Raw genomic sequence first — 27121 nt, forward strand, 5'->3', positions numbered from 1 at the left:
TTTATTTATCGATTTTCCTATTCTTAGACATATATATCATTTACATTGTAGGAAATAATACAATAATTACCTACGTAGAGAACACTGACAGTGTTTTTAAATTTTATTTTATATTTAATTGAGGTGAAATTCACATGACATGAAATTAATCATTTTACCATTTGAAATGTAAATTAAGTGGCTGTGAAACCATCAGCACTATATAATTCCAGAACATTTTCATTAGCTCAAAACAAAACTCAGTAGACATTATATCAGTCACTCTCAATTGCACTCTCTCCTGCCCTGAGCAATAACTAATCTGCTTTCTAATTCAGTAGACTTAACTAGTTCTGAACATTTCACATAAGTGCAATCAAACAAGATGTAGATAAAAGGTGAACCCTTCTGTGTCTGGCTTTTTTCACTTAACAGAATGTTTTCAAAGTTCATATCTATAATACCATGTATCAATATTTTATATTTAATGGATAATTAGTTTCCTTGTATGAATATACCTAATTATTTGCATTTAAAAGCTGATGGACATTTGAATTATTTCCAGTTTTTGGCTAATAATGCTATTATGAAAATTCATGTACAAGTTTTTATTCTTATAGTTATTTTTAATTATTTGGGTATATACTCAGGAGTTGCATTGTTGAGTTATATGGTAATTGTGCTTGGCTTTTTTGTCTATTTGTCAGAGCTGTTTTCCACATCTCTTGTATGATTTAATATTTGCACCAGCATTATACAAGGACTCCACTGTATCCTCAAAATCCAATACTTGCTCACTTGATTAAAAAAAAATGTATGGGCATTTTATAGGATACAAGATGCATTATAACATCACATCATCAAATCATGATTTTGATTTGCATTTGTCTAACAACTAGTGATGTTGAGCATCTTTCACATAGTTGATTGATATTACACAACATCTTTAGAGAAATATCTGTTCCAATCCTTTGCCCATTATAAAGATATAAGATACATCAAAAAGCAAAAAGACAAATGACAGGAGTAAGTCCTATGTTATCAGTAAACAATGTGCTGGGATTAAATGCTCCAGTCAAAAAGAAGAGACTAGCAGATATCTGCTCAAACCACTCCTACTCAACATTGTCTAAAGTTCTAGCCAGGGCAACTAGGTAAGACAGTGAATTTCATTTTCCATTTGTCCTTCCCTTGGATTCCTTGAGATAACTAGTATCATTGTGTTATGATGAAGATATTTCCTGAGTACCAAAATTTCAAATGTTGGTTTCACCCGTTTTTGAAGTTTCATTTTTACCGCAGATTCCTTATACTAACTGAAAAGTTGCCAGTGTATATGTTCCTTAATTCATGAGCCATGTTTAATGATTGGCAAATATAATGAAATATATGTAGGAGAATTATCTAAGTGAGCCCATTCTCAGTGTTAATTACCTTTGTTGCCCAGCTTCAGAATCTTATAGAAGCCCTGCCTGAGGTCCTTGTTCTTGAGTGCATATACCATAGGGTTAAGGGCAGGAGGAATAACATTGTGTAGTACATTAAGCAGAACTGGGATGAGGGGAAGAGTCATTGTTGCACTGTGGGTAATGGAAATAACAATGACAACTGTGTAGAAGAACAGGATTAGAATGAGGTGAGAAGTACAGGTACTTAGGGCTTTGGATGCAGCTTCTGCTGAGTTCAGCTTCAGCACTGAGTGGAGTATCAGAGCATATGATAAGAAAATCAAACCCAGGTCACTCCCCATCAGTGTCCAGGCCAGAAATAGCTGGTAGATGCTGTTGATGGTCCTGTCATCACAGGATAAGCTAGTGACTCCAAGATTAGAGCATAGGCAATGCTCAATTTGGTTCTTGGAACAGTAGTGCCTCTGAGCAGCCAACACTGGCACTGGGATGGTAGCCAGACTGTTTCTGAGTGCCATGAACACAGTTGCCTTGATGACAAAAGAATCAGTAACTATTGATGGATAACGTAGTGGTTGGCAAATGGCTACATATCTGTCTATAGCCATGCAGACAAAGATACCTGACTCCATGCCCACAAAAAAGTGTATGACATACATCTGAGCAAAGCACTCAGGGAGACTGATGGCCTTTGCACTAAACCATAAGATGGCCAAAATCTTGGGCATGATGGTGGTAGCCAGTCCCATGTCTACCACAGCCAGGATCCCCAAGAAATAGTACATAGGCTGGTGCAGTGTGGCCTCTTGTTTGATGATGATCAAGATAAGGATGTTGGCAGTGAGAGCTAAGAGGTAAAGTAGTGCCAGGGGCAGGGAGAGCCAGTGCTGCCAGGTGTGAATGCCTGGGAATCCCAACAGAATGAACTCAGAGACCTGGAACTTAGAGATGTTGGAATGTCTAAGATCCTGGAGCATCCTTCACTAAGAGAAAAAAAAAATCAAAGTTACTGTTCTTAATGTTTCTGTACTAACATTTATTTGACATTAATAGCTAAACACGAACAATGGCAGCATATTCTACATGTTGTCTTAGACAATCATCCAAAAATCTCCCTAAGGCAGGACACACATCCCTCTCATATTTTGGGAACTTGTTCATTATTTTCCCTCTGGCAAATCATGGAACCCGTAGAAGAGGAAAGTGATCTGGTATCACAACTTGTCTTCTTCAGTTTGGATTTCTAAGGTGTTACATGCTTTAGAGACCTAAGCTATAGTATGAAAGTAGACATGTTTATGTATTGAGATACTGAGGGCACAAATCAGTATAGATTATTGAATATAACTCTGTTTTTATTCAAGCACATGAAAATGTTTGAACTATTCATGAATAGTATTTAATTTTAATTAAAATATATGAGGTTAGTTAGTATACCCATTTTTGTTGTTGTTTTTGTATGTTTTGTTTTGTTTTGATTTTTAGTGAGGAGACTGATGCCCAGAATTGTCAATAACCTGCTCAAATTCAAGTAAGTATAATAAAGAGAACTATGTTTCATGAACCTCAGTATTCTTCAATCCAGTTGATTCTGGTTTCCCCTTCTTAACATGCTTTTTTTGTCTTGGAGATGTGGAGATACTCCCACTATAATGAATAAAGTGAATGTTTAAATAAAATGAGTTTGAGGTAAATATTTTTATATCAAATTAGTAAGTTATTACCCTATATCTAAGCAAATTCCTTGATTTCATTATTTTTAATGTGAAAGGTGAAGCAAATTTTCATGATGTACTTTAATCAGTTATGTGCAGTATATTATTTCTTTCCTTTCAATACTGGAAACTTTAAGGACTTGATATAAGCAAACAGGATATTTGAAAAATCATTTGTTCAGAATTTTAGTAGAGGAACAGTGTAGATATATAGACTTGATGAAAATATTCATTGTAACACACACACAAAACAAAAACCTGTCCATTATGCTTACAATGAAGAAATATATATATATTTATATACTATAAGCAGTATATATATATATACTGCTTATACTTATATAAGTATATACTTATACTTGTTTTTTTATACTTATACTTTTTATACACTGCTTATACTTACATAAATATATTACTTTCAGTTGTTTATTTTTATGCCTTGCTTTTTTATCTTTAATTTTGGATCTATTTGTCAAATATCTTGCAATCTTTGACTGTTAATTCACAATTAATAAAGTCTTTGAAGCTGACTTGAAGTGCCAGTGGTGATTGAGTCTCACCAATAGTAGGACTTTGAGTCCTCTGTAAGGACTTTTTGCTTTGTTGACATCCTTAGTTTGAATCATTCTCTATAGGTCTTTACTCACAGAATTTTTTTTAGAAAAGAATCCACAAATGTACTCCCTGGAGGAATATGTGATGGCCTTCCACTGTTCTTGGAGTTGAGTAGTAGGACACTGGGTCTGACACTTAAATATGAATAATGGGTTCAACCTTCTCCTTTTCTATGATGTCTCATTCATGGCCCACCTCACAGCTGATGCATTCACGTTTATAGTACATGTTAATGTTTCCCTACATTGCCCTCTTATTTTTATTCTCACTGAAGAATGAAAGATTCGATGCTTCAAAAAGCAACACTTTTTGAGAATAGCAAGGCCACACAAAGCAAACTAATTAAGAATACTCCTTGAAGATCATTCTGGGGTCATCACAGACTCATGAAGGAGGACAGAAGGAGCAATGAAGCTACATTTCGGAGGAGATTTTTCAAAGAGGAAAAGAAAAATGCTCTTCAACATAAAGTATGACTCGGATTCTGACAGATAAGCCATTCAGTCCATTCCTGTTTGCTCTTTCCTACCCAGACTCGCACTTTGTGACTGGGCAACCTTCTGATCTATTTTGTGTCCTCCCACCACCAAATTCAGCTTTGATCATCACCTTCTTCAGGAGAACTCAACTTTCTCTCAGAGAGAAGAGAGAGAACCACCCTTTAAATGTTCTCAATATGACATAGTTGGAAAAGTGGCAGGTTTTGTAGGTAAGGAATACATTTGCCAGGGACGCCTGGGTGACTCAGCAACTGAGCATCTGCCTTTGGCTCAGGTGCTGATCCCAGAGTCCTGGGATTGGGTCTCACATCAGCTCTCCTCAGTGAGCCTGCTTCTCTCTCTGCCTGTGTCTCTGCCTCTCTCTCTCGGTGTCTCTCATGAATAAATAAATAAAATTGTTAAAAAAGGAATACATTTGCCAATGGTTCAATATCTATTTTAACATCACGGTATTGTAAAAACTTACTGATGTTCTTGAATCAGCTACAATTTAACCAAAGCCTTAATATTTGGAACATTGTATTGATATTTGTATTTGCAGTGCCTAGCAAGATGTTGCACACATACTAGGTGTAAACAGGCATTTTTGAGTGAATAAAAGATTAATATAAAGATGAATCAAATTTCATAATAGATACTAAGCATTCTTATATGTACTCAAAATATTTTTTGGAGAGTAGAAAGGAACCACTAGAGGAAACAGAACTATAATGTCTGCTTCATAGATCAATAGAAAACCCAAATTTCAAAAAAATACCCCTCATAAAAGAGATAAAACAAAAAAAAATTTTTTTTAAAGCAGAGAAAAAAATAAGACAGCATGTAAAATGAATATTTTGAATTGGATCATAAAAGGGAATTAATTAACATATACTACATATGGGTCACAACCAACAGTGATAGTAAACACCAATTTATGCTATGAAAATATATGCAGAGGGGCACCTGGGTGGCTCAGTAGTTGAACATCTTCATTTGGCTCAGGTCATGATCCTGAGGTCCTGGAATCAAGTCCCACAATGGGCTCTCCATGGGAAGTCTGCTTCTTCCTCTGCCTATTTCTCTGCTTCTCTGTGTGTGTGTATCTCTTATGAATAAATAAATCAATTCTTTAAAAATATGTATATATATATGCAGAAATATAAATAAAAATATTTTTAAAGTTATATGAGATGTACAAAGCAAACCATACACAAAGTATGCACAAAGACTTTTGGTTATCAAAATTCACACTAACACACTAAGCACATACTTCAAAACTGTTAGGAAATATTAATATCAGACAAAATAGAAACCAAATTAAGCAAATTTTGAATCAAGAGCACTTTTGAGAAACAATAGATGACATGCTTTAAACAATGCAAATAATTCTGATCATATAAAATGTTTCATTTCCAGGTATGATATGGTTTTCCACTCACAAAATAATAGGAAATTCTGAAATAATATTTTTCACTTTATTAGTCCATGGTAGAAAATTCAAAAGTGGGGAGGAATTCACTAAAATATATTGCAACTCATTAGCTGATCCCTAACTTTTTGTATAACAATCCTGATGTGCATTGAAATTAATAATTGCTTGACTCTCAAAACCCTTATAATTTGTATTATAGACAACGAATAATAGGGATTTGCAGTATTAAAATTTGGTTCCTTACATACCAAAATTTTCATCAAGTGTTTTTCTATGAGGCTGATAAATTTCTACTTAATATTTTCATAGACTGCTATATTTTCATGAGCCACCCAGGAACTCCTGTCATCATGTTTCTTTAAAAAATTATTAAGACACAAAACTGCAACAATTCATATGCACATATATACACATATATTTGCACACACATAGGCAATTGATCACTATGCATATGAGAGATTTTAAATGTATTGTTTATAAATATTTGATTAGTGTTACTGTCAAGATGTTAAAATTGGATAATTTAATTCAATTCTTGACTCCATGCAACAAAAGAAAGTAGAAAATTAGCTGAAACATGTATAAACATAAATTGAGATTAAGAAATATGTCTCAGATTACTTGTATTCCATTCTTAAGAATAGATTTCTTCTATGAGATAAACATCCTATTTATGTTCCATGTGTTTCCTTTTGATAGTTCTGGTGTTGATTACTATAATGATCCTAATATTACATGAGAAATTTAGGTCCACTTTCAATACATTTGCCAAACTCTCAAAGATCCAAGTTAATACCAACTAATATAGTGGTAACCAGAAATTATAGATCTTTTCCATAACAATTTTAAATAATTTCTAAACATAGCTTAATTTTTATGCAGGGAAAATTAAGTATACAAGTGTACAAGTTGTACAAGTATATTGAGGTAGTAGCATTAACACAAAAATATAGCTGCTTAATAAGGTAAAAATTTTTATCATCTGCTGTTTTCATTCCTAAACCTCATAGACAATTAGCTTGTTTCCTCACAGGATAGTCCTTATTTTACAACCCAGGGTGTTCTCTCAATATGACAGAGGTTCCTCCAAGTAGATTTTGCTATCTAGAATGGAAAAAAAAAACAGTCACAAATCAAATTTCTAGAAATGGATAAAGCAAATAAGATTTTCATTCCAAGACAATGGGAGGGCAGGTAAAGAGGACCTGACCATGGCTGACAACTATTCTCTAGCTCTTCTCCAATTTTTTTTTTTTTTTTGTCATGGAGGTGATTCATACCTGACTTCTGCTACAACAGAATCAGTGATTTCTATTTGGTTAGAAGATAACATAGATATTAATAATCATGATAGAAAGTTACAGTGAATGGTAACTCTGATAATTAAGGAAATAAGCAAATGCCTTCAAATGGGTGGATGGAATCAAACCTGTGTTTCTAAACATTTAATAATCAGTTAATATACACTAAAAGCCTGGCTCTAATTTATCTTAGTACTAACAACAACAAAAGTCCTGCCAGTAGTCCCACTTTTTATGTCCTTTAATACCTTAATTTCTGGATAGCAGACAGTGAGCTGAATGAAATCTGGTCCAGGTATTCAGGTCAAAAATGTCCTGGTTCTATATGTATGTACATGCACAACCCTCAACCCCTAAATCTCTGATGCCGGTACTACTGAACTGAATCTTTAAATAAAAATGTGTGTTATACATCCCAAAGGAATATTACACCCTATTAGAGACATAGGCGCTGGTATAGGAGATAAGCTAACCTCTACTGAGGGAGAAAAAGAGGATAGGTTTTACATTCTTACCACTTATGAAATGATGCACAAATAAGAATAATTTAATATGAGCATACCTATATTGGTATCCTTGTGTGTGAAAAATTATGTGCTGAGGGGTGAGAATGACACAATTTTATTTAAATTTTTTAAATTTAAATTCAATTAATCAATGTATAGTCTATCATCAGTTTCAGATGTAGTTGTATGCAACTGATGAATTATTGAATACTACATCTGAAACTGTGACACAATTTTAATGAAAATTATTGATTTTAATATTTATTGAGAGTATCATTTCTCTTAGTTTCAGGCCTTTAGGACACAAGCTGAAAGCACTTAAAATGTTTCACAAAATTTCAACCCCCATCACACACATTTGTGGTTTCTTTAATTGTTTATTTTCACTTTCAAGTGATGCTGATAATGAATATTATGGCATTGTAGAAATTCAGGCTCAGCATATTAGGACAAGATACTTTGAAGCTCTAATAAATAATAATTTAAACACTAATAATGATGGTGATGGTGATGAAGCAATAATAAGAAAGCATAATAACTGATTTTATTTTTCTAGGACTTTTATTAGATAGTGAGCCATGGCTACATAGTTTTTTTTATTGAAAAAATAAAAGTGAGTTTGGAATAAATAAACAGAACTCATATTCTATATGTAGAGGTAACTTCTAATACATTTAATAGAGTTTTGCCACATGTGTTTTGGAAAAAAAGCTTGGATAATACCATATTAAAAGATAAATTCTGACATTTTTAATGTACATCATCTAGGAAGCACATTCAAATATGATTATTTAGGGGACACCTGGGTGGCTCAGTGGTTAAGCGTGATCCTGGAGTCCCCGGATAGACTCCCACATTGGGCTCCCTGCGTGAAGCCTGCTTCTCCCTCTGCCTGTGTCTCTTTCTCTCTGTGTGGCTCTCATGAATAAATAAATAAAATCTTTTAAAAAACCCAAATATTATTTGGTAATATTATGATGAAATAACATTACATAATATGTATTTACACACTTTTTAAACCATTTCCTATTCTGGTAATATTATGATGAAATAACATTACATAATATGTATTTACACACTTTTTAAACCATTTCCTATTCTTAGACATATATGTTTCTTTAATGTTGCTAGAAATGGTGCAACAAATATATATGTAGAGGACATTTTTAGCACTTTTTCCATTTAATGTTTTTTTTGAGGAATGAAATTCACATACTATAAAATTACCCAATTAAATCATTTGAAAATGTACAATCAGGTGGCTTTTAGTACATTCTCATCAACACTTTATAATTCCAAAACATTTCCATTATCTCAAAAGGAAACTCAATAATCATCAAACAGTAATTCCCCTTTCCCCTCTCTCTCCTGCTCCTGGCAAAACTACTATGCTTTCTGATTCAATGACTTACTTATTTTGAACGTTAAATAACTGTAATCATAAAACGTGTGACGTTTGGGGACCTGACTGGCTCAGTTGGTATAACAAGTGGCTCTTGATTTCAGGGTTGTGAGTTCAAGCCTCATGTTGGGTATGGAGCCTACTTAATTAAAAAAAAAAACACCTAAAATTGTATTGACAAACATATAATTTTTGTGTTTGATTTTTGTCATGTAGCATAATGTTTTCAAATTTCATCTCTGAAATAGCATGTAGCAATATTTCTTCATTCTTTTTATGGGTGAATAATTGTGGCTTGTATGAATATGCCTCAGCCTGTTCATTCATTAGGCAGCTAATGAACATTGGGTTCTTTCCATTTTTTGGCTAATAATCCTACTATGAACATTCATATACAAGTTGTTAGAAGGTGTGTTTTCAATTATTTTGGATATATACTAAGGAGTTGAACTGTTAAGTCATATGCTAGTTGTGTTCAACTTTTTGAGTAATTTTCACTGTTTTCACATCTCCTAAATGATTTTTATACTACCACAAGCAGTGTGTGATTAACTAGCAGTAATACTAGCTAGTTAAAAAGAATTAAAGTTATTTTTTGATCAGAATATGTGTTGTTTTGGTGTTGAGTTAAGTTCTTTTCATACTTTGGACATTCACCCCTTTTTGGAAATATCATTTACAAATATCTTTTCCCATTCAATAGGTTGCCTTTTTGTTTTGTTGATGTGTTCTTTATTCTTTAAAGGAGTTTTATTTTGGTATAGTTCCAACAATTTGTTTGTTTTTGTTACATTCTTGAGGAGACATATACAGAAAAAAGTTGCTAAGGCCAATCTCAAAGAAATTACTACCTAAGTTTTCTGCTAGAAGTTTTATAGTTTCAGGTCTCACAACTAGGTCTTTAATCCATTTTGAGTTGATTGTGTGGAGGATGTAAGAAAGTGGTCCAGTTTTATTCCTTTGCATGTAGCTATGTAGTTTTTCCAGTACCATATGTTGAAGAGACTATCTTTTCCCCATTGAATATTTTGCCTCTTTTGTCATAGATTAGCTGACCATATAAATATGGGTTACAATTAGGGTTCTCTATTCTGTTCCATTGATCTATGTTTATTCTTGTGCCAGTGCCATACTGTTTTGATTACTACAGCTTTGCACTGTATCCTGGGAAATTGGAATTATGATACTTCTAGATTTGTTCTTCTTTCTGAAGATTGCTTTGTTATTCAGGGTCTATTGTCTTTTACAAATTTCAGGATTATTTATTCTAGTTCTTTGAAAGATGTTGGTATTTTGATAGGCATTGGATTGAATGTATAGATTGCTTTGAATAGTAAGGACATTTTAACAATATTGGTTCTTCCAATCTGTAAATATGGAATAACTTTCCATTTATTTGTGTTACCTTCAATTTATTTCATCAGTGTTTTATAGTTTTTGAAGTACAAGAGAAAAAGAAAACCTCTGGTAAGAATGCAAATTGGTGCAGTGACTGTGGAAAACAGTATGGAGTTTCCTCAAAAAATTAAAAATAGAATTGCCAAATAATTCATAATTCCACTACTGGGTATTGACTCAATGAAAATGAAAATATAAATTCAAATACATTATATATATATATATATATATATATATATATATATATATATATATATATAGAGAGAGAGAGAGAGAGAGAGAGAGAGAGAGACCTTTATGGGTTTTTTTGCAATATTATTTACAATATCCAGGATATGGAAGCAACCCAGGTACCTATCAATAGATGAATAGATGAAGAACATGTAGTGTATATATACAATGAAATATTGCTTGTCATAAAAAAATGTGATTTTTCCATTTTCAACAACATGGATGGACTTAGAAGGTATAATGCTAAGAGAAATAAGGCAGACAGAGAATGACAGATACCATATGATTTCACTTATATAAAGAATTTAAGAAACAAATGAACAAAGAAAATGGAGACAAACTCTTAAGTATGTAGAAAAAATTTGTTGTTACCAGAGGGAAGGTAATAGAGAGGGGGTAGATCTATAACAATGTATAAAATTATTGAATCATTATATTGTATACCTGAGATTAATATAACACTGTACACTAATTATACTTCAATAACAACTACAATAACACATAATTAAGGCCAGCTTAGGGGATGGAGTGCTATCTTGTGCTTTTTAATTGAATTCGTCTAATGACTAATGATGTTGAGCATCTTTTCATGTGGTTGATCACCATTGAACATCTTCTATAGAGAAATGTCTATTCCAATTCATTGTCCATTTAAAAATATATGACACATTAAAAAGCAAAAAGACAAATGGCAGGAGTAAGTCCTAAGTTATCAGTAAACAAATTAATGTACATGGATTAATTGCCCAATTAAAAAGAAGATATTGGCAGATATCTGCTCAAATCATGCATACTCAATATTGTCTAAAGTTCTAGCCAGGGCAACTAGATAAAACGGTGAGTTGCATATGCCCCATTCTTTTCCCATAGATTCCTTGAGACAATCAACATCATTGTGCTCTGATGAAGGTCTTTCCTGAGAACCAAAATTTCAAATATTAGTTCACTTCTGTTTTTGAAGTTTCATTTTCACCACAGATTCTTAACTGAAAATTTGCCAGTGTATATGTTTCTTACATCTTCAGCCATGTGTAATGATCGGCAAATATAATTAAACATATGTAGGAGAATTATCTAAATGAGCCCATTCTCAGTGTTAATTACCCTTGTTGTCCAGATTCAGAACCTTATAGAAGCCCTGCCTGAGCTCCTTGTTCTTGAGTGCATATACCATAGGGTTAAGGGCAGGAGGAATAACATTGTGTAGTACATTAAGCAGAACTGGGATGAGGGGAAGAGTCATTGTTGCACTGTGGGTGATGGAAATGACTATAATAACTGAGTAGAAGAACAGGATTAGAATGAGGTGAGAAGTACAGGTACTTAGGGCTTTGGATGCAGCTTCTGCTGAGTTCAGCTTCAGCACTGAGTGAAGTATCAGAGCATATGATAAGAAAATCAAACCCAGGTCACTCCCCATCAGTGTCCAGGCCAAAAGAACCTGGTAGATGCTGTTGATTGTCCTGTCATCACAGGATAAGCTAGTGACTCCAAGATTGGAGCATAGGCAATGCTCAATTTGGTTCTTGGAACAGTAGTGCCTCTGAGCAGCCAACACTGGCACTGGGATGGTAGCCAGACTGTTTCTGAGTGCCATGAACACAGTTGCCTTGACCACAAAAGAATCAGTAACTATTGATGGATAACGTAGTGGTTGGCAAATGGCTACATATCTGTCTATAGCCATGCAGACAAAGATACCTGATTCCATGGCCACAAAACAATGTATGACATACATCTGAGCAAAGCACTCAGGGAGACTGATGGCCTTTGCACTAAACCATAAGATGGCCAAAATCTTGGGCATGATGGTGGTAGCCAGTCCCATGTCTACCACAGCCAGGATCCCCAAGAAATAGTACATAGGCTGGTGCAGTGTGGCCTCTTGTTTGATGATGATCAGGATAAGGATGTTGGCAGTGAGAGCTAAGAGGTAAAGTAGTGCCAGGGGCAGGGAGAGCCAGTGCTGCCAGGTGTGAATGCCTGGGAATCCCATCAGAATGAACTCAGAGACCTGGAACTTAGAGATGTTGGAATGTCTAAGATCCTGGAGCATCCTTCACTAAGAGAAAAACATATTTGAAGTTAATATGTTTAACAGACACTTAGACAATATTTAAAAAGGAATTACCTAGGTTGATGATACTGAAGGGGAGATTCATGTTCATTATTCTCATTCCATTACTAATATTTATGGGATATTATTATGAAACTGGAACTGTGCATTTTATATTGTAAGTCATTTAATCATCACAAACACTCTATAAGGTGGTTAATAAGATTTCTACTGTCTCATTGTTGAGGAATAGAACATTATAGTAATCTGGATCATGTTTATTGTATTCCATAATAAGTCATGGGAGCTTGACAAAAAGAAAACCATCTGATATTATAGCCTGGTCTTTAAGTTTGACTTTGCTAATGGATTGTTTTCTTTGTAGACCAAATGCAAGTCTCAGAATAGAGGCTTTCAAGCATTGAGTCTTCTCAGATGACAGATTAGGTTATAGAATATATGTTTATACATATAAACTTCCTTTATTCATAGACTTGATTATATCTGAACTATTTAATTGTAATTAAAATGCATTAGATCAGTTAGCATTAATCAGTTAGTATGTCAATTTTATAAACAGTACAGTGTTGTCCAAAATGCTGGTTAGCTGTCTAAATCCTTGCAACTATGAAAGCAATAATATGGTTTGGAAATCTCAGTATTTTTAAGTCTGTTCTTTCTGGTTCTGTGTAACTTTCCTCTATTTGGACATGGCTTAAACAGTCTAGACAGGAGCAGCCCTGGTGGCTTAGCAGTTTAATGCTGACTTCAGCCCAGGGTGTGATCCTGGAGACCCGGATCCAGTCCCGCGTTGGGCTCCCTGCATGGAGCCTGCTTCTCCCTCTGCCTGTGTCTCTGCCTCAACCTCTCCCTCCTTCTCTCTCTCTTTCTCTCTCTCTCTTTGTGTGTGTGTGTCTCTCATGAATAAATAAATAAAATCTTAAAAGGATAAAATAAAATAAAATAAATTAAAAAAAAACAGTCTAGGCAGTCACATTATAATTAATAAAGCAGAAGTGAAAAAAACCAAAAAACTGACGATCTAATGAGTTTGGGATCAATGTTTTGCTGAGAAGTTCTGATAAAATTATATCACTCTCTATATAAGACACTTTTTGATACAGTATTTTATTAATATTTTAATTTTAAAATGAAGGCAGATTATATTGTATGCTCCTTCAAAACGTGTGCTATTAACTATTTCTTCTTTAGTATTTCATATATTAAGGATACAACGTAAAATATATTTAAATATTACTGTGAATTAAAGTTATATATAGAAAGGTAATGTTGATAGTCTGGTGGGTATATTCATCTAATCCAGATAATGGCATCCTATATTCCTTATAAGATAATGAATTAAGAAAATCAATTAAGATGTAACTAAGAATTTTTAATTGTTAAGAAAATACAATATTTTAACAAATATACAAAATTTCAAATTAAAAAAGCCTGAGACTGAAATGAAAAGATAAATTTAATTAAGATTTTTAAGATTGCAAACTGATGCCATAATAGTTTGAAGATATACTATATAAGATAAAAGCTCTAGTGTCTGTGTTTTGGTATCTTAATACTCACACTTAAAAAGAGAAATAGCTTTAGGCATGCTATTTTCAGTACTAATAGTGAGATTCCTTCATCAGTTCAGAGCAATGGAATAGCTTCAGCTTTACTTAAAAGACAGTTTCTAACTTTCTAAAGGATCAAAGATATATATTCTAGTTCATTAAGTCAATATACCTATCTCCTCAGAAAGGAAAGGCATGGTATTTGTGTCATTTATAACACTGGTTTACTCCAAGAGCCTGGCAGTTAAACACTCAGTACATATTTGTAATATGAATGAATATTCGAAGAGGATTTGACAGCTTATATGCCTATGATTCTTGCATTATTCATAAGGGAGTCTGAGCTATCAACACATATATTAAAATATGAATGTATGTTAAGAATGTAAAGGAATGATAGTAAGGGAGAATCATGTCAAAACAATAAAGGGTTAGAAGAGAATAACAGATATTTTGTCAAAACCAAAATAAAATTAAAAAAAAATAATGTGTATTAGCATAAAGACAATTCATATTACATCTACAAATGCAATAATTATTATAGAGTACATTTGCCAATTAAAGAAGGCATTTTCAGATTATTTTTTTTAAAAAAACTACATACTATTTCTAAGGGATACTAAGAATACAATGTTGGAAAGCAAATGTGTAAAATGAATCCAGTATTCTTAGACAAAACAATTTAATAAATCGGTACCATGTATTTTTAGAGCACTTAGTGCAGTTAAAAATAATAATTATATACTGAGGTATAGAACAATTGATAAGATAATATAATATTTGTGACTCATTTGATTCTAAACACCTAATCTTAACTTGAAAGAATTTCAAGTAGAAAATAACAATTTTAAAGTTAAGATGGACAAGAAATTTTAAGATATATTTCTTTTTTTTTAAGATTTTGTTTATTTATTCATGAGAGACAGAGAGAGAGAGACACAGGCAGAGGGAGAAGCAGGCTCTATGCAGGGAGCCTGACGTGGGACTCGATCGTGGGACTCCAGGATCAGGCCCTGGGCTGAAGGCAGTTCTAAACCACTGAGCCACCCGGCTGCCCTAAAATATATTTCTTGAAACAAATATGCAAACAAAATTTATAATAATATAAATCTATATCAGTATTAACAATTTTGTATCAAATAGTTTATGTATAAACCTACATGAAAAAAATAGATTACAGACCATTTTAAACACACAGTATCACTCATGTTCTAGATCAGAAATGAGAAGTAAGGGATCCCTGGGTGGCGCAGCGGTTTGGCGCCTGCCTTTGGCCCAGGGCGCGATCCTGGAGACCCGGGATCGAATCCCACATCGGGCTCCCGGTGCATGGAGCCTGCTTCTCCCTCCGCCTGTGTCTCTGCCCCTCTCTCTCTCTGTGACTATCATAAATAAATAAAAAAATTAAAAAAAAAAAAAGAAATGAGAAGTAACAAAATGTTAGTATCACACAGACCATAAAAGAGACAAAAGAGATGCATATATTTGGAAAGACTTAGTAAGTATTAAACAATAAATATTTCAAATATAATATAATAATTGAAGTTGTGAAAGAGAAAGAATAGAATAATAATGAGAAACGTAAAACTTTGGGAATATGTTAATAAATCTGTAAGTTTAGTAAACATTCAATAAATCTGTAACTTTAAATGCACATATTACAGACAAGAATTAGAGTAATCAATTAATACAAGTTATGATATTAACTAACTTCAGATTTAACAAAGAAAACAATAAAAAGTAAGGCAGCACAGTAGTGGAAAAAGAAAAATAAGAATTCTCAAAAAATGAAAGATATATTTAAAGAGTCATAAAATAGGCACAATTTTGTGGATAAGATAATGAGCAAAAAAATGGGTAAAGGAGACTGGGAGATACAAACCTCCAGTTATGGAATGAATAAGTCACAGGGATGAAAAGCACAGCACAGGGAATATATTCAATAGTATTGTAATAGTGTAGTATGGTGACAGATAGTAGCTACCCTTGTGCTGAGCAAGGATAGCATACAGACTTTTCAAATCACTATATTGTACATCTGAAACTAATGTAAAATTCTGTATTAATTATACTTAAATTTACAAAATAGGCACAATCTAAGATATTATTCAATTGAAAACAAAAAGTTGAGATTAGGCATTTGGAAAAATTATTTTAAAATATTAGAGGTTATAGTGAGTTTATGAATCAAAATTAAACATTTAGGTATTGTAAATTATATTTTTTGAGATTTTATTATTTGGGACGGAGAGAGAGAGCACAAGCTAGGGGAGGGGCAGAGGTACAAGCAGACTCCCTGCTGAGTGAGGAAAACCATGTTGGGCTGGATCCCAGGACCCTGACTGAGCCACTCAGGTATCCCTGAAACTGTACAGTATCTTAAGGAGAATAAAAGTCAAAAGTATATTGACTAAACAGATAAATAATTTGAAACAGAAGTTAAAAATGTGTAAAATACCAGAAGAATTTGACAGAGGATTTAATATTAACTCTTAAGTTAAATCTTAAAACAAAATTTACTTCTTAGAAGATATAATTATTATCCTACGTAGTTATTCGAGGAATAATAAAAAGAGGAAAACCTTCTAACAGCTTAACTAAGTTTCAAACTGGCAAACACATTTCAAAAAGAAATGTTTTAGGACTATTTTGATTATAAATTTCAAATATTTGAAAATCTATGCAGCATGTAAAAATAGATATATATACCAAATATAACAGCATTAGAAATATATTAGCTATAATTCACTACGTTAAAATATTATTTTAAAAATGTATGTACGGGGGCAGAGAATATATAGTCTGTACCTTCTCTTCATTTTTTTGTTGTGGTAAAACCCAAATAACATATTTATTATCTTAACCATTTTAAAATGCACAGTTCAATGACATTAAATGCATTCCTATTGTGATCAACCACTATCCATTCCCATAACTCCTTCCATCTTATGAAACTTAAATTATATAACTATTAAACAATAACTCTCTATTCTCTCCTCTCCCTACCCCTAGCCACCACCCTTTTTGTATTTATAATTTTTGACTACTAAATATCTCATTTAAGTGGAATTTTACAGTCTTTGTCTTTTTGTGAATGCTTATTTCATTCAGTATAATGTTCTCAAGTCCATCCATATTATAGCACATTTCAGAATCTCCTCTTTTAATATCCCATTCTGCACATACACACACACACACATGAGCGCGCGCACACACACACACACACACACCACATTTTGCTATCCATTCACTGGTCGGTGTTCCTTTGGGTTATTCCTATATTTTAGCTATTGTGAATAATGCTGCTATTATACATGGATGTATAAATATGTCTGTGAGGCACTATTTTTTATTTGTCTAAACATACACCCAGAAGTCAGTAGGTCAGAGAAGTATAGGTTAGTTGTGTCAGAGAAGTATTTGATTTTATCTATCTGTCTATCATCTATCATCTATCTATCTATCTATCTATCTATCTATCTATCTATTTATCGAAAAAGTAATAGCTATTTAAAAAGGAATATGGCAAGTATTATCTAGCAAGATTCAAAGACAAGTTATTTAAATCAACAAGACAGTGGTGCCCACTACCTCAGTTTGCATTCATCAATATACTGGAGATCCAGAGGTTAATGTGTTAGTAAAGAAAAAAAAAAGTTCAAAATAAAATCATCTAGATTGAAATACCAGAAATTTTAAGACAAACTTTTTAAAACATGAAAAATTATTTGGAAGACAACTGTGTAATGTGTTCTTTTTTTTCCATTTGCATTGATTTTGGTTTTTTTTTTTAACTTTTTATTTTAATCCCAGTTAGTTAACATACAGTGTAATGTATTCTTACAGTGGATTATATTTATTTATTCACTGATTTGTGTTAAAAATGAATATATCTTGCCAGACATTTAGGAGGAACAGAGTGTCCTTTTAATTATACAGTTTCTCATTGTAAGCCACACACTGAAATGTCTTGTTCTTATCGTTCAGCAAACATTCAACTATTTTTTTTCACTTTTTTTTTTTTTTACATTCAACTATTTTGAGTGAAAATGCGGCTTTGGGAAAAGCTACATTTCCCATGTGGCTTTGGAAAAAAATACTTGAAAGACTTGAAAAATTACCCACAAGCTAGTGGGATCCTCAGTTCCAAACTATAAAATGAGATAATTCGTTTCTAGTTCCTGGGTTTGGTTAAGACTTAAATTCTATTAAAATCCTTACAAAATAGGGCAGCCCCGGTGGCGCAGCGGTTTAGCACCGCCTTCCGCCCAGGGCATGATCCTGGAGACCTGGGATTGAGTCTCAGTCTGTCTCCCTGCATGGAGCCTGCTTCTCCCTCTGCCTGTGTCTCTGCCTCCCTCTCTCTGTCTCTCATGAATAAATAAATAAAATCTTAAACATAAAGTAAAATCCTTACAAAATAGGAGAATTAACATTTATGTGGTCATTTTAAGTGAGGTCCTGGATGGCTCGTCTTCTTCAGTCAGGACAGTAGTCATTAGGGCCTGATACCATAAGACACGTTATTAAGAGTTAAAAAGCTAAGAAAAACATGAGTATGAATATGTATAGAAACCCAAAGGAGGCTGACAACTTCTGAAACAGCCAACTAAATCTTGATTTTGGGAAATTTTCTGAAGAATTGTAAAGACGTGAAGTATATAAAAGAGAACTGACAAAACAGTGAATATGATTCTAAAGAATATCAGTATTAACATAAATTCCTGTGATTTTTTTTGACATATTAGGGTATTTTTGTCCTACCAAGTTTGGTAAAATTTTCCACAATCTAAGTTGATTTGGCAAAGTGCACCTCATGATTTCTATTGGGTCACTGGAGATTATGATGCAGTTGCACTTCTCTTCTAAAGAAAGCATCCCAAAATCTCTGCAGAAGATGAAAAGACTGGCTCTGCCCCTAGATATGTACTTACTATGGGGGTGCTGCACTTGGCTTGTCTCAAGTAGTGGACTTCAGGATAAACATAGATGGAGTATGGGCATTGCAGGTGGACTTAAGGATTTTATAATCAACAGAGAGAAACTCAGGGGCCTGCCTTGTGGAGAGAAAGCCAGTTCCCTAGAGCCATAAATCCCAAGTCAGTCTGAGATCAGTCAAATCCAGCAATGTAATTTGGGAAAAGTTTTGAAATCATATCATTTAGCTAATCTGGCTTTGATGGAGCTAAGCTCTTATTACATTCAGGCATAAATGTATTTAAATGTTTACTTTTTAGGATAGATTTCTCTTTAAAGAAAGCCTTTTGATAGTGTTTGGGGGGGTTGTTTTATTTATTTTTTTAAGATTTTATTTATTTATTTATTTGACAGAGAGAGAGAGTGTGTGTACAAGTAGATGGAGTGGCAGAAAGAGGGAAAAGGAGACGCACGCTCCTGGGTGAGCAGACAGACCTGATTCAGGGCTGGATCCCAGAGGACCCTGGGATCATGACCTAGACCTAAGGCAGAAACTCAACTGACTGAGCCATCCAGGTGCCCTAGAAGTGTTTTGTTTTTAAGGAAAAGCATAATGTAAAATCTCTCTATGTTTTTTCTGTTTGAATAATTTTATTTTTTGATTCAAGTATAACTAATAGGGTTATATTAGTTTCAGATGTACAATATAATGATTCAACAATGCTATACATTTCTCAGTGCTCATCAAGATAAGTGTACTCTTAATCTCCTTTATCTATTTTGTGTACCTCTCTACTTATCTCCCCTCTGAAAACCTCCAGTTTGTTCTCTATTTTTAAGGGTGTTTTTGTTTGTTTGTCTCTTGTTTTCTTTGCTCATCTGTTTTGTTTCTTAAATTAAACATATGAGTGAAACAATATGGTATTTATCTTTCTCTAACTGACTTATTTCACTTAGCATTATAGTCTCAAGATCCATCCATGTTGTTGTAAAGGGCAAGATTTCATTCTTTTTTATGGCTGGGGAATATTCCATAATATCACATAGATGTAATGAATACCACATCTTCATTATCTATTCATCTATTAATAGACCCTTGGGTTACTTCCATAATTTGGCTATTGTAAATAATACTGCAATAAATATAGAAGTGCATACATTTTTGAACTAATGTTTTTGTTTTCTTTGGTTAAATCCAAAAAGTGAAATTTGCCAAATCTTATGATAACTCTACTTTTATTTTTTTAAGGAAACCCCATACCATTTTCCACAGTGGCTGCACCAAGTTGCTGTAGTTGTATTCCCAGCAACAGTGCATGAGGGCTCCTTTTTCTTTACATCCTCTCTAACACTTGTTACTTTTTGTGTTTTTATTTTAGCCATTATTATAAGTGTAAAGTGATATCTCATTGTGGTTTTAATTTGTATTTTCCCGATGATAAGTGATGTTGAGCATCTTTCATATGTCTGTCTGTTGGCAATCCATATGTCTTCTTTGGAAAAAAAGTCTCTTCAGGTCCTCTGCCCGTTTTTAAAAATATAATTATTGGTGTTTTTGGTGTTGAGCTGTGTAAGTTCATTTTATATTTTGATATTAAGCTATCATCAGATATATCATTTGCAAATACCTTTCCCTATTCAGGAAGTTGCATAATACCCTCTAGTTTCATCCATGCCATTGCAAATGGTTTTGATTGCAAATGGTTTTTGATTTCGGTTTTTGATGGCTAATATTCTGATATACATGGCACATATTTTTTATTCATTCAGCTATTGATGGACATCTGGGCCCTTGCTATATTTTGGATATTGTGGACATTTCTGCTATAAATATTGGACCCTCATGTTGGACCCCCATAAACATTGATCCCCATCAGATCACTATGTTTGTACCCTTTGTGTAAATACCTAGCATTACAATTGCTGGGTGATAGGTTAGCTCTATTTTTAACCTTTTCAGGAACCTCCATACTGTTTTCCAGAGTGGCTGTACCAGCTTGCATTCCCACTAGATCCAAAACCAGACAAAGACTCCACCAAAAAGGAGAATTACAGAGCAATATCCCTGATTAATATGGATGCAGAAAGTTTCACCAAGATACTAGCCAATGGGATCCAACATTAAAATGATTATTCACCATTTATTCCTGGGCTGCAAGGGTGGTTCAACATCTGCTAATCAACAATATGATACACCACATTAATGGACAATCATATGATCTTCTCAATACATGCATAAAAAGCATTTGACAAAATATAGCATTCTTTCTTGTTTAAAACTCTCCACAGTGTGGGGTAGGGGGAACATACCCTAATATCATAAAAGCCATATACAAAAAGCCCACAATGAATATCACCCTCAATGAGGAAAGTCTAAGAGCTTTTCCCCTAAGGTCAGGAACACGACCCCTAAGGGATGTCCACTCTCACCACTGTTGTTCAACATAATACTAGAAGTCCTAGCCTCAGCAATCAGACAATAAAAAGAAATAAAAAGGCATCCAAATTGACAAGGAAGTCAAACTTTCAGTCTTTGCAATTAATTTAAAATATAGCAAATCCAAGTGACAATATTGTTCAAACTGGAAATTATGATTGCTATTTGGAAATAGGGCAAACTGGATTCTGGTTGTGGATGATTGCCTTCCATCAGGCATCCATCATAGCTGATTTCATATACCTCAATCATCTTCTCATATTTTTGTTTGGTATCATCATTAACCAGGTTTCTGCAGTCTTTCACTGAGGAGATGAAAAACTCACATAAAAAGTTGTGGGGATGCCAATGACATTGGAATTCTGAAGACACTTAACAAGAATGCACCACTCAACACCCTCCCTTTTCGTGGACAAAATGGTACTCTCAGGAAGGCACTATTAGACCCTGAGTTAACAGACAATAGAAGTATCTCTTTCCCCATATTTCCTGCTGTAGATACCCTTCCCTTCCTTGTTCCTTTTCTCCTTCCTTTCTCTTCCCTTCCCTTACAAATATCCTTTTCATAAGATGTGGGATTTGATGTTCATAGAACCCAAAAGGATCTTTATGACACAGTCTCATATCTGCGTGGTTTTCACTCCATAAGCATAGGGTTCATAGTGGGAGGCAAGAGCAGATAAATATTGGCCACAATGATGTGGCAAGAAGGAGGGATCTTGTGACCCCCAAAGCCGTGGGAAAAGAAGCAGAAGAAGGCTGGGCTATAGGAGAAAACAATGGAACAGATATGGGCAGTGCAAGTGGTGAAGGCCTTCTGTGGAGCATCTGCTAAAGAGAGGCTGATCACTGCCTGGAGGATCATAGTGTAGGAGATTGTGATGCACAGGATGTCAAAGCCGCCAAATAGGAGGGCAACCATCAGTCCGTAGATAACATTGACCTTGATATTTCCACAGGATAACTTGGCTACTGACATGTGGTCACAATAGGTATGATATAGTATATTCCCTCTAGAGTAGGGTAGTCTCTTGATGATGTAAGTCAAGGGAGTGACAAGCATCACTACTCTCAGAAAAGTAGCAAGCCCAACCTTTGCAATGACAGGATTGGTGAGGATAGTTGAGTAGTGCAGAAGGTAGCAGATGGCCGCATCGCAGTCCAGGGCCATGAGCATGAGCATACCACACTCCATCCCTATTGAGGCATAGATTAAGAACATCTGGACCAGGCATTCATTAAAGCTGATTTCCTTAAGATGGAACCAGAAGATGCAGAGAGCTTTAGGCGTTGTAGAAGTGCACATAACAAGATTAGTTAGGGAAAGCATAGCAAAAAAGTAGTACATGGACCTGTGCAGGGAATTTTCATAGCAGGTGAGGTAAAGCAACCCACAATTCCCTACCACAACCACAATATAAATGGAGTATAATGGGAAGGGAATCCACATGTTCATGTCTTCCAGTCCTGGGATCCCATTAAGAATAAATGTGACTGGGGGTCAGGACTGTTTGGTTCAGCATTGACATGATCAGGCTGCTATAATCATTAAACAACTTAGATTTTTCTATATTCCTCGGTTTTTGTTTTCTGATCCTCCAATATTAGAAAATTTTTTTTTAAATTTTAGCCATATTTTCTCTCATTCTTCCTTTTTCTCTCTGTCAAGTGTGCATTTTAATATCAAATAACCAAATATTTCATACATGAGAGAACACGTAAAGGTAATAACAACAAAAACATTCTCACCATATCTATTAGGTCATTGGAAAAGTGATCGGTGAAGTTTTCCTTAAGAGAACATTTAAAGAAATATTTGTTCCTGTAGTGTAGACACAATATATATCTTAGAGCCCAGAAACTAGCAAGTGTCAAAAATGTTTTTGCCCTTATTGGGTCATATTTATGCTATACTAAATATTCTTCTAAGAACTTTACAAATATTGACTCATTTAATCCTCACTACAAGTCCAGGAAGTATTTTTTATTAATCTGCAATTTTGTATTTGAATAAATTGAGGCACTATTTAGATGAAGCTTTTTCATGTCTATGTACTGATATATGATACCAAAGCTAAACCCTTTTTGACCATTTTTAAAAAATTAATTCTTGTAAATTTTGCCATAAAAAATGTGTAGAAATAGTACTATAGATTAATAATGAAAAAAAATATCCAGGTCCATCTTTCCAACTGTTGAAGTCTATCCTCTCACAGTTGGTCACAATTACTTATTTTAGCTCTCTACTAGTATTAACCTTTGCACTTCTAAATAATATGTCCAACCTGCTTTTTTTCCTTTTTCTCTTGAAATTGTTTTTGTTAAAATTTGTATTACATGTTTAATTTTATATAATATAGGTTTTATCCCTTGCTGTCACATGATATGATGACTATATTTTCTTCTCAATTCATATTTTACCTTTTGCTAATACTTTAGTTTTCTTAGTATTTAGTGTAGATATATGAAAATAATTTAACTTATTTTCAAAATTATAAAACATTTCTACTATTATTTCTTGATAAACACAACCTATCAATATTAGTCCTTCCCACATCATCTGTTTCTGAGAAGTCTCTGCCCTGCTTTTCTAAAATAGCTTTTTTCTCAATTAGACACATAATTCTTATCTAGAAATTCCCCTTCACCAACTCTCTGTAGATTTATTTGTAGATATGATTTTTTTTTCTTCTATGTTTCCAGGACTCCATGGAAAACTCCATGATACTTTTTTCGAAAGTATCAGTGTCTGAATATGGTTTAGTTTATTAATCTTTTTTGCTGGATTTAAAATTGTAGATTAATAAAGGCATTTAGGTATATCCTAGTTTCCAGGAAGACATTAAAAGGACAGTTCCTTTGTACATGAACTATTTCCTACTGGCATTTTTTTCATTTGTATTGTTTTTGGCCCTGAACTATTAAAAAATATAAATTTTTTTGCATTTTGAAATTTAATGGTAATGATAAAAAGATATGTGTGTTTGTGCATGTATAATTGTGAAGACATTTATGGGATTTCTGACACTGGAAATCTAATATCTTTGACTTTGGAAATTTACCTAACTTCTAATAATTTGTTCCCAATTTTTTTCTTGTTATTTTTCTACACATTTTTTAGTTCGGTATTGGTTCTTCTGAAATTCGTCTTTGTTTTTTTAATTGAAATTTTTTAGGCTGAATCTATTTAATCCACTTTCTGAAAGTGTTCTGAAAGTGTTATATATCCCAAACCTCTTGGTATTTTTTTGTTGTTGTTGTGTGATATTACAGGTTTCCAACATCTTATTTTTCTCTGATTATGGTGAATGTACAAAAATTAAATACACATATATTTACTCTACTTCTTGTATATTATTTACATAACTTTTAAATTTTAATAATTTAGTTTTATACTTTATTTTTTATTTTTTTTTATTTTGGAAGTATTTCTCAACTGTCTGATAATCTTTGACTTAATTCACACTTAAGAGAGAGTCTTTAAAAAGCTGATTTGAAATTCCAGGTGATGACTGATTCTCAGCATTTGGTAATATTTACTTTGAATCCTCTGTAGAGACTGCTTCATTGTTGACATCCTTAGTTGTCATCATTTATAGGTCTTAGAGATTTGCGATTTTTTCCAAAGAGAATCCACCAATCTAGTTCCTGAAGTGAATATTTAATTGGCTTCCAGAGTTCTTGGAGTTGAGTAGAAGGACACTACAGGTATCACACTTAAATATGAATATTGTATTAAATTCTCACATATTTTATTATGCCTCATCTTTGGCCTTTATCACATCTAACATATATTCATTCATAGGTCGTGTTAGTTTCTTCCAAGAATAAACTTCAGGTCATCATAAGAGGATAATTAACATTGTGTAGTATAGTGGATGAGCCAGAAATACCAAGTTTCTCTTATTCCATTTTCCTATCTACATCCCTGTTTTATCTTTCTGTATTTACACTGAAGGATGAGAGATTAGATACTGCACAAAGCAACTCCTTTTAGAAACAGCAAAGCAACCTAGCTTGAATGTTATTGAGTGCTCTTCAAAGACCTGTTTTCATATAGTTACAAAATAAGAGTAGACAGAAACTACCATGAAAAAACACTTGCAGGGCATCAGGAAAATTTTCAAACAGGAAAGGACAAATTGTCTTAGGCCAGAAGCATGATCCATTCTGTTGCTGTTTATTCCCATTACACTGCTATGTTTAGCTTTATGATTTTACAATTCTTTATCCTATTTGTGTCCCTCTCTTCCCACCAAAACTAGCTCAGTGATCAATTTCTTCAGGATGATTCAACTTTCATTTGGAGAGGATAGAGTGCCTTCCTCTAACTCCTCCTAACATGATGTAATTATGAAGGTGGCAGGCTTACAGGTAAGGAATAGAACTATTGATGAAATCAATCTCTTTTTTTAACATCATGGATTCTGAAAATTTATTTATATACTTGAATCACCTTTAATGTAACAAAACTCTTAATATATTTTCAGACTGTATTTATTTTCATATCTGAAGTGTCTAGGAAGACACCAGGCTTGCTTTCGATGTTAATGAATATTTTTGAATAAAGGAAGAGATAAATGAGTGAATGAATCATATTTCATACTTGACTTTAAGAATTATAGCACTGCAGTCTAAATATTATTTCTTAGAAAGCATAAAGGGGGCACCAGATGAAACAAAACTATGACGTCTGCTTCATCAGTCACCAGAAAATATAAGTTTCTATAATTCTCCACTGGGGTGCCTGGATGGCTCAGTCTGTTAGGCATCTGACTCGGTTTTGGCTCAGGTCATGAGATTGAGCCTGGGCTCCACACTCAGTGGGGTGTCTGGGGTGTCTGCTTGAGATTCTTTCTTTCTCTCTTTCTATCCCCCTTCCACTCTCATGCTCTTTCTCTCTCTCAAATAAACAAATCAATTTAAAAAAATAAAATTCTCCATCAAAAAATAAAGAATATATCTTTTATTGCATATATTTATATATATTTTCTTGTATGTTGAGTCAAAGTGACTTTCGAGAAATATTAGATTAAAAAATTTGAGGTCGAGCTATTTAATTTGAACCAATTTATATCAAATTGTTGCAACCCCAGGTTTGACAAGGATTCTTCACAATCAAAATAATAGACAACACTGAAATTATTTTCCTTTATTTGTTACTACTACACAGTAGAAGCTTTTAAATTTGGGAATTTATTTAAATCGTATATCAGCTTCTTAGCTAATCCTTAATTTCCTAGTTACTCAACTTAAGATAAATAATTGGAAGACCAATAGAAGTCCTGTAATTTGCATTATGGACAAAAGAAAAATATGTTTTTATAATACAAGAATAATTTCCTTGGTTATCAAAATTGCCATCAAGTCCTTTTCTATCAGGTGTATAAATTTCTACTTGTATACAGCATTGTTTTTCAGATTACTTTTATAGATATTATTAAAAGTAACAAAAGCTGTAATAATTTATATATGTACATTTACATATTTGTATACATACACATGCACACACAAATATGTATAACATATATAAACATTTTAAATATTTTTATGTTTAAAACATAAACATATTATATATAAACATATGTACATATATATGTTTTACCTCATTTGATCATTGTAGAAATAAGATAAGCTTGCAATATATGTATACATTTAAAAGTATATATA

At 33.4% G+C, this 27121-nt stretch overlaps 3 protein-coding genes across 3 annotated transcripts; all 3 read right to left on the minus strand.

Moving 5' to 3' along the window:
* Positions 1–1405: 1405 nt before the first annotated feature.
* On the minus strand, positions 1406–2365 carry LOC121476107 (putative olfactory receptor 56B2). Its single transcript, XM_041729849.1, has one exon. It carries the CDS (start codon positions 2363–2365, stop codon positions 1406–1408), a length of 960 nt encoding a protein of 319 aa, XP_041585783.1.
* Positions 2366–11566: 9201 nt separating this feature from the next.
* Positions 11567–12526, minus strand: LOC121476108 (putative olfactory receptor 56B2). Its single transcript, XM_041729850.1, has one exon. It carries the CDS (start codon positions 12524–12526, stop codon positions 11567–11569), a length of 960 nt encoding a protein of 319 aa, XP_041585784.1.
* A 9562-nt stretch (positions 12527–22088) lies between these two features.
* LOC121476482 (olfactory receptor 52N4-like) lies at positions 22089–22980 on the minus strand. The gene is given in 2 exon segments (XM_041730535.1): positions 22089–22943; positions 22945–22980. Coding segments are annotated over 2 exon segments (891 nt in total).
* Positions 22981–27121: the final 4141 nt, after the last annotated feature.

Source organism: Vulpes lagopus, chromosome 15 (genome assembly GCF_018345385.1).
Source record: "Vulpes lagopus strain Blue_001 chromosome 15, ASM1834538v1, whole genome shotgun sequence".
Classification (NCBI taxonomy): Eukaryota; Metazoa; Chordata; class Mammalia; order Carnivora; family Canidae; genus Vulpes; species Vulpes lagopus.

Bases quoted from the DNA above. Each gene is read 5' to 3' on its own strand.
- LOC121476107 (XM_041729849.1), bottom strand. From the start codon at position 2,365: ATGCTCCAGGATCTTAGACATTCCAACATCTCTAAGTTCCAGGTCTCT.
- LOC121476108 (XM_041729850.1), bottom strand. From the start codon at position 12,526: ATGCTCCAGGATCTTAGACATTCCAACATCTCTAAGTTCCAGGTCTCT.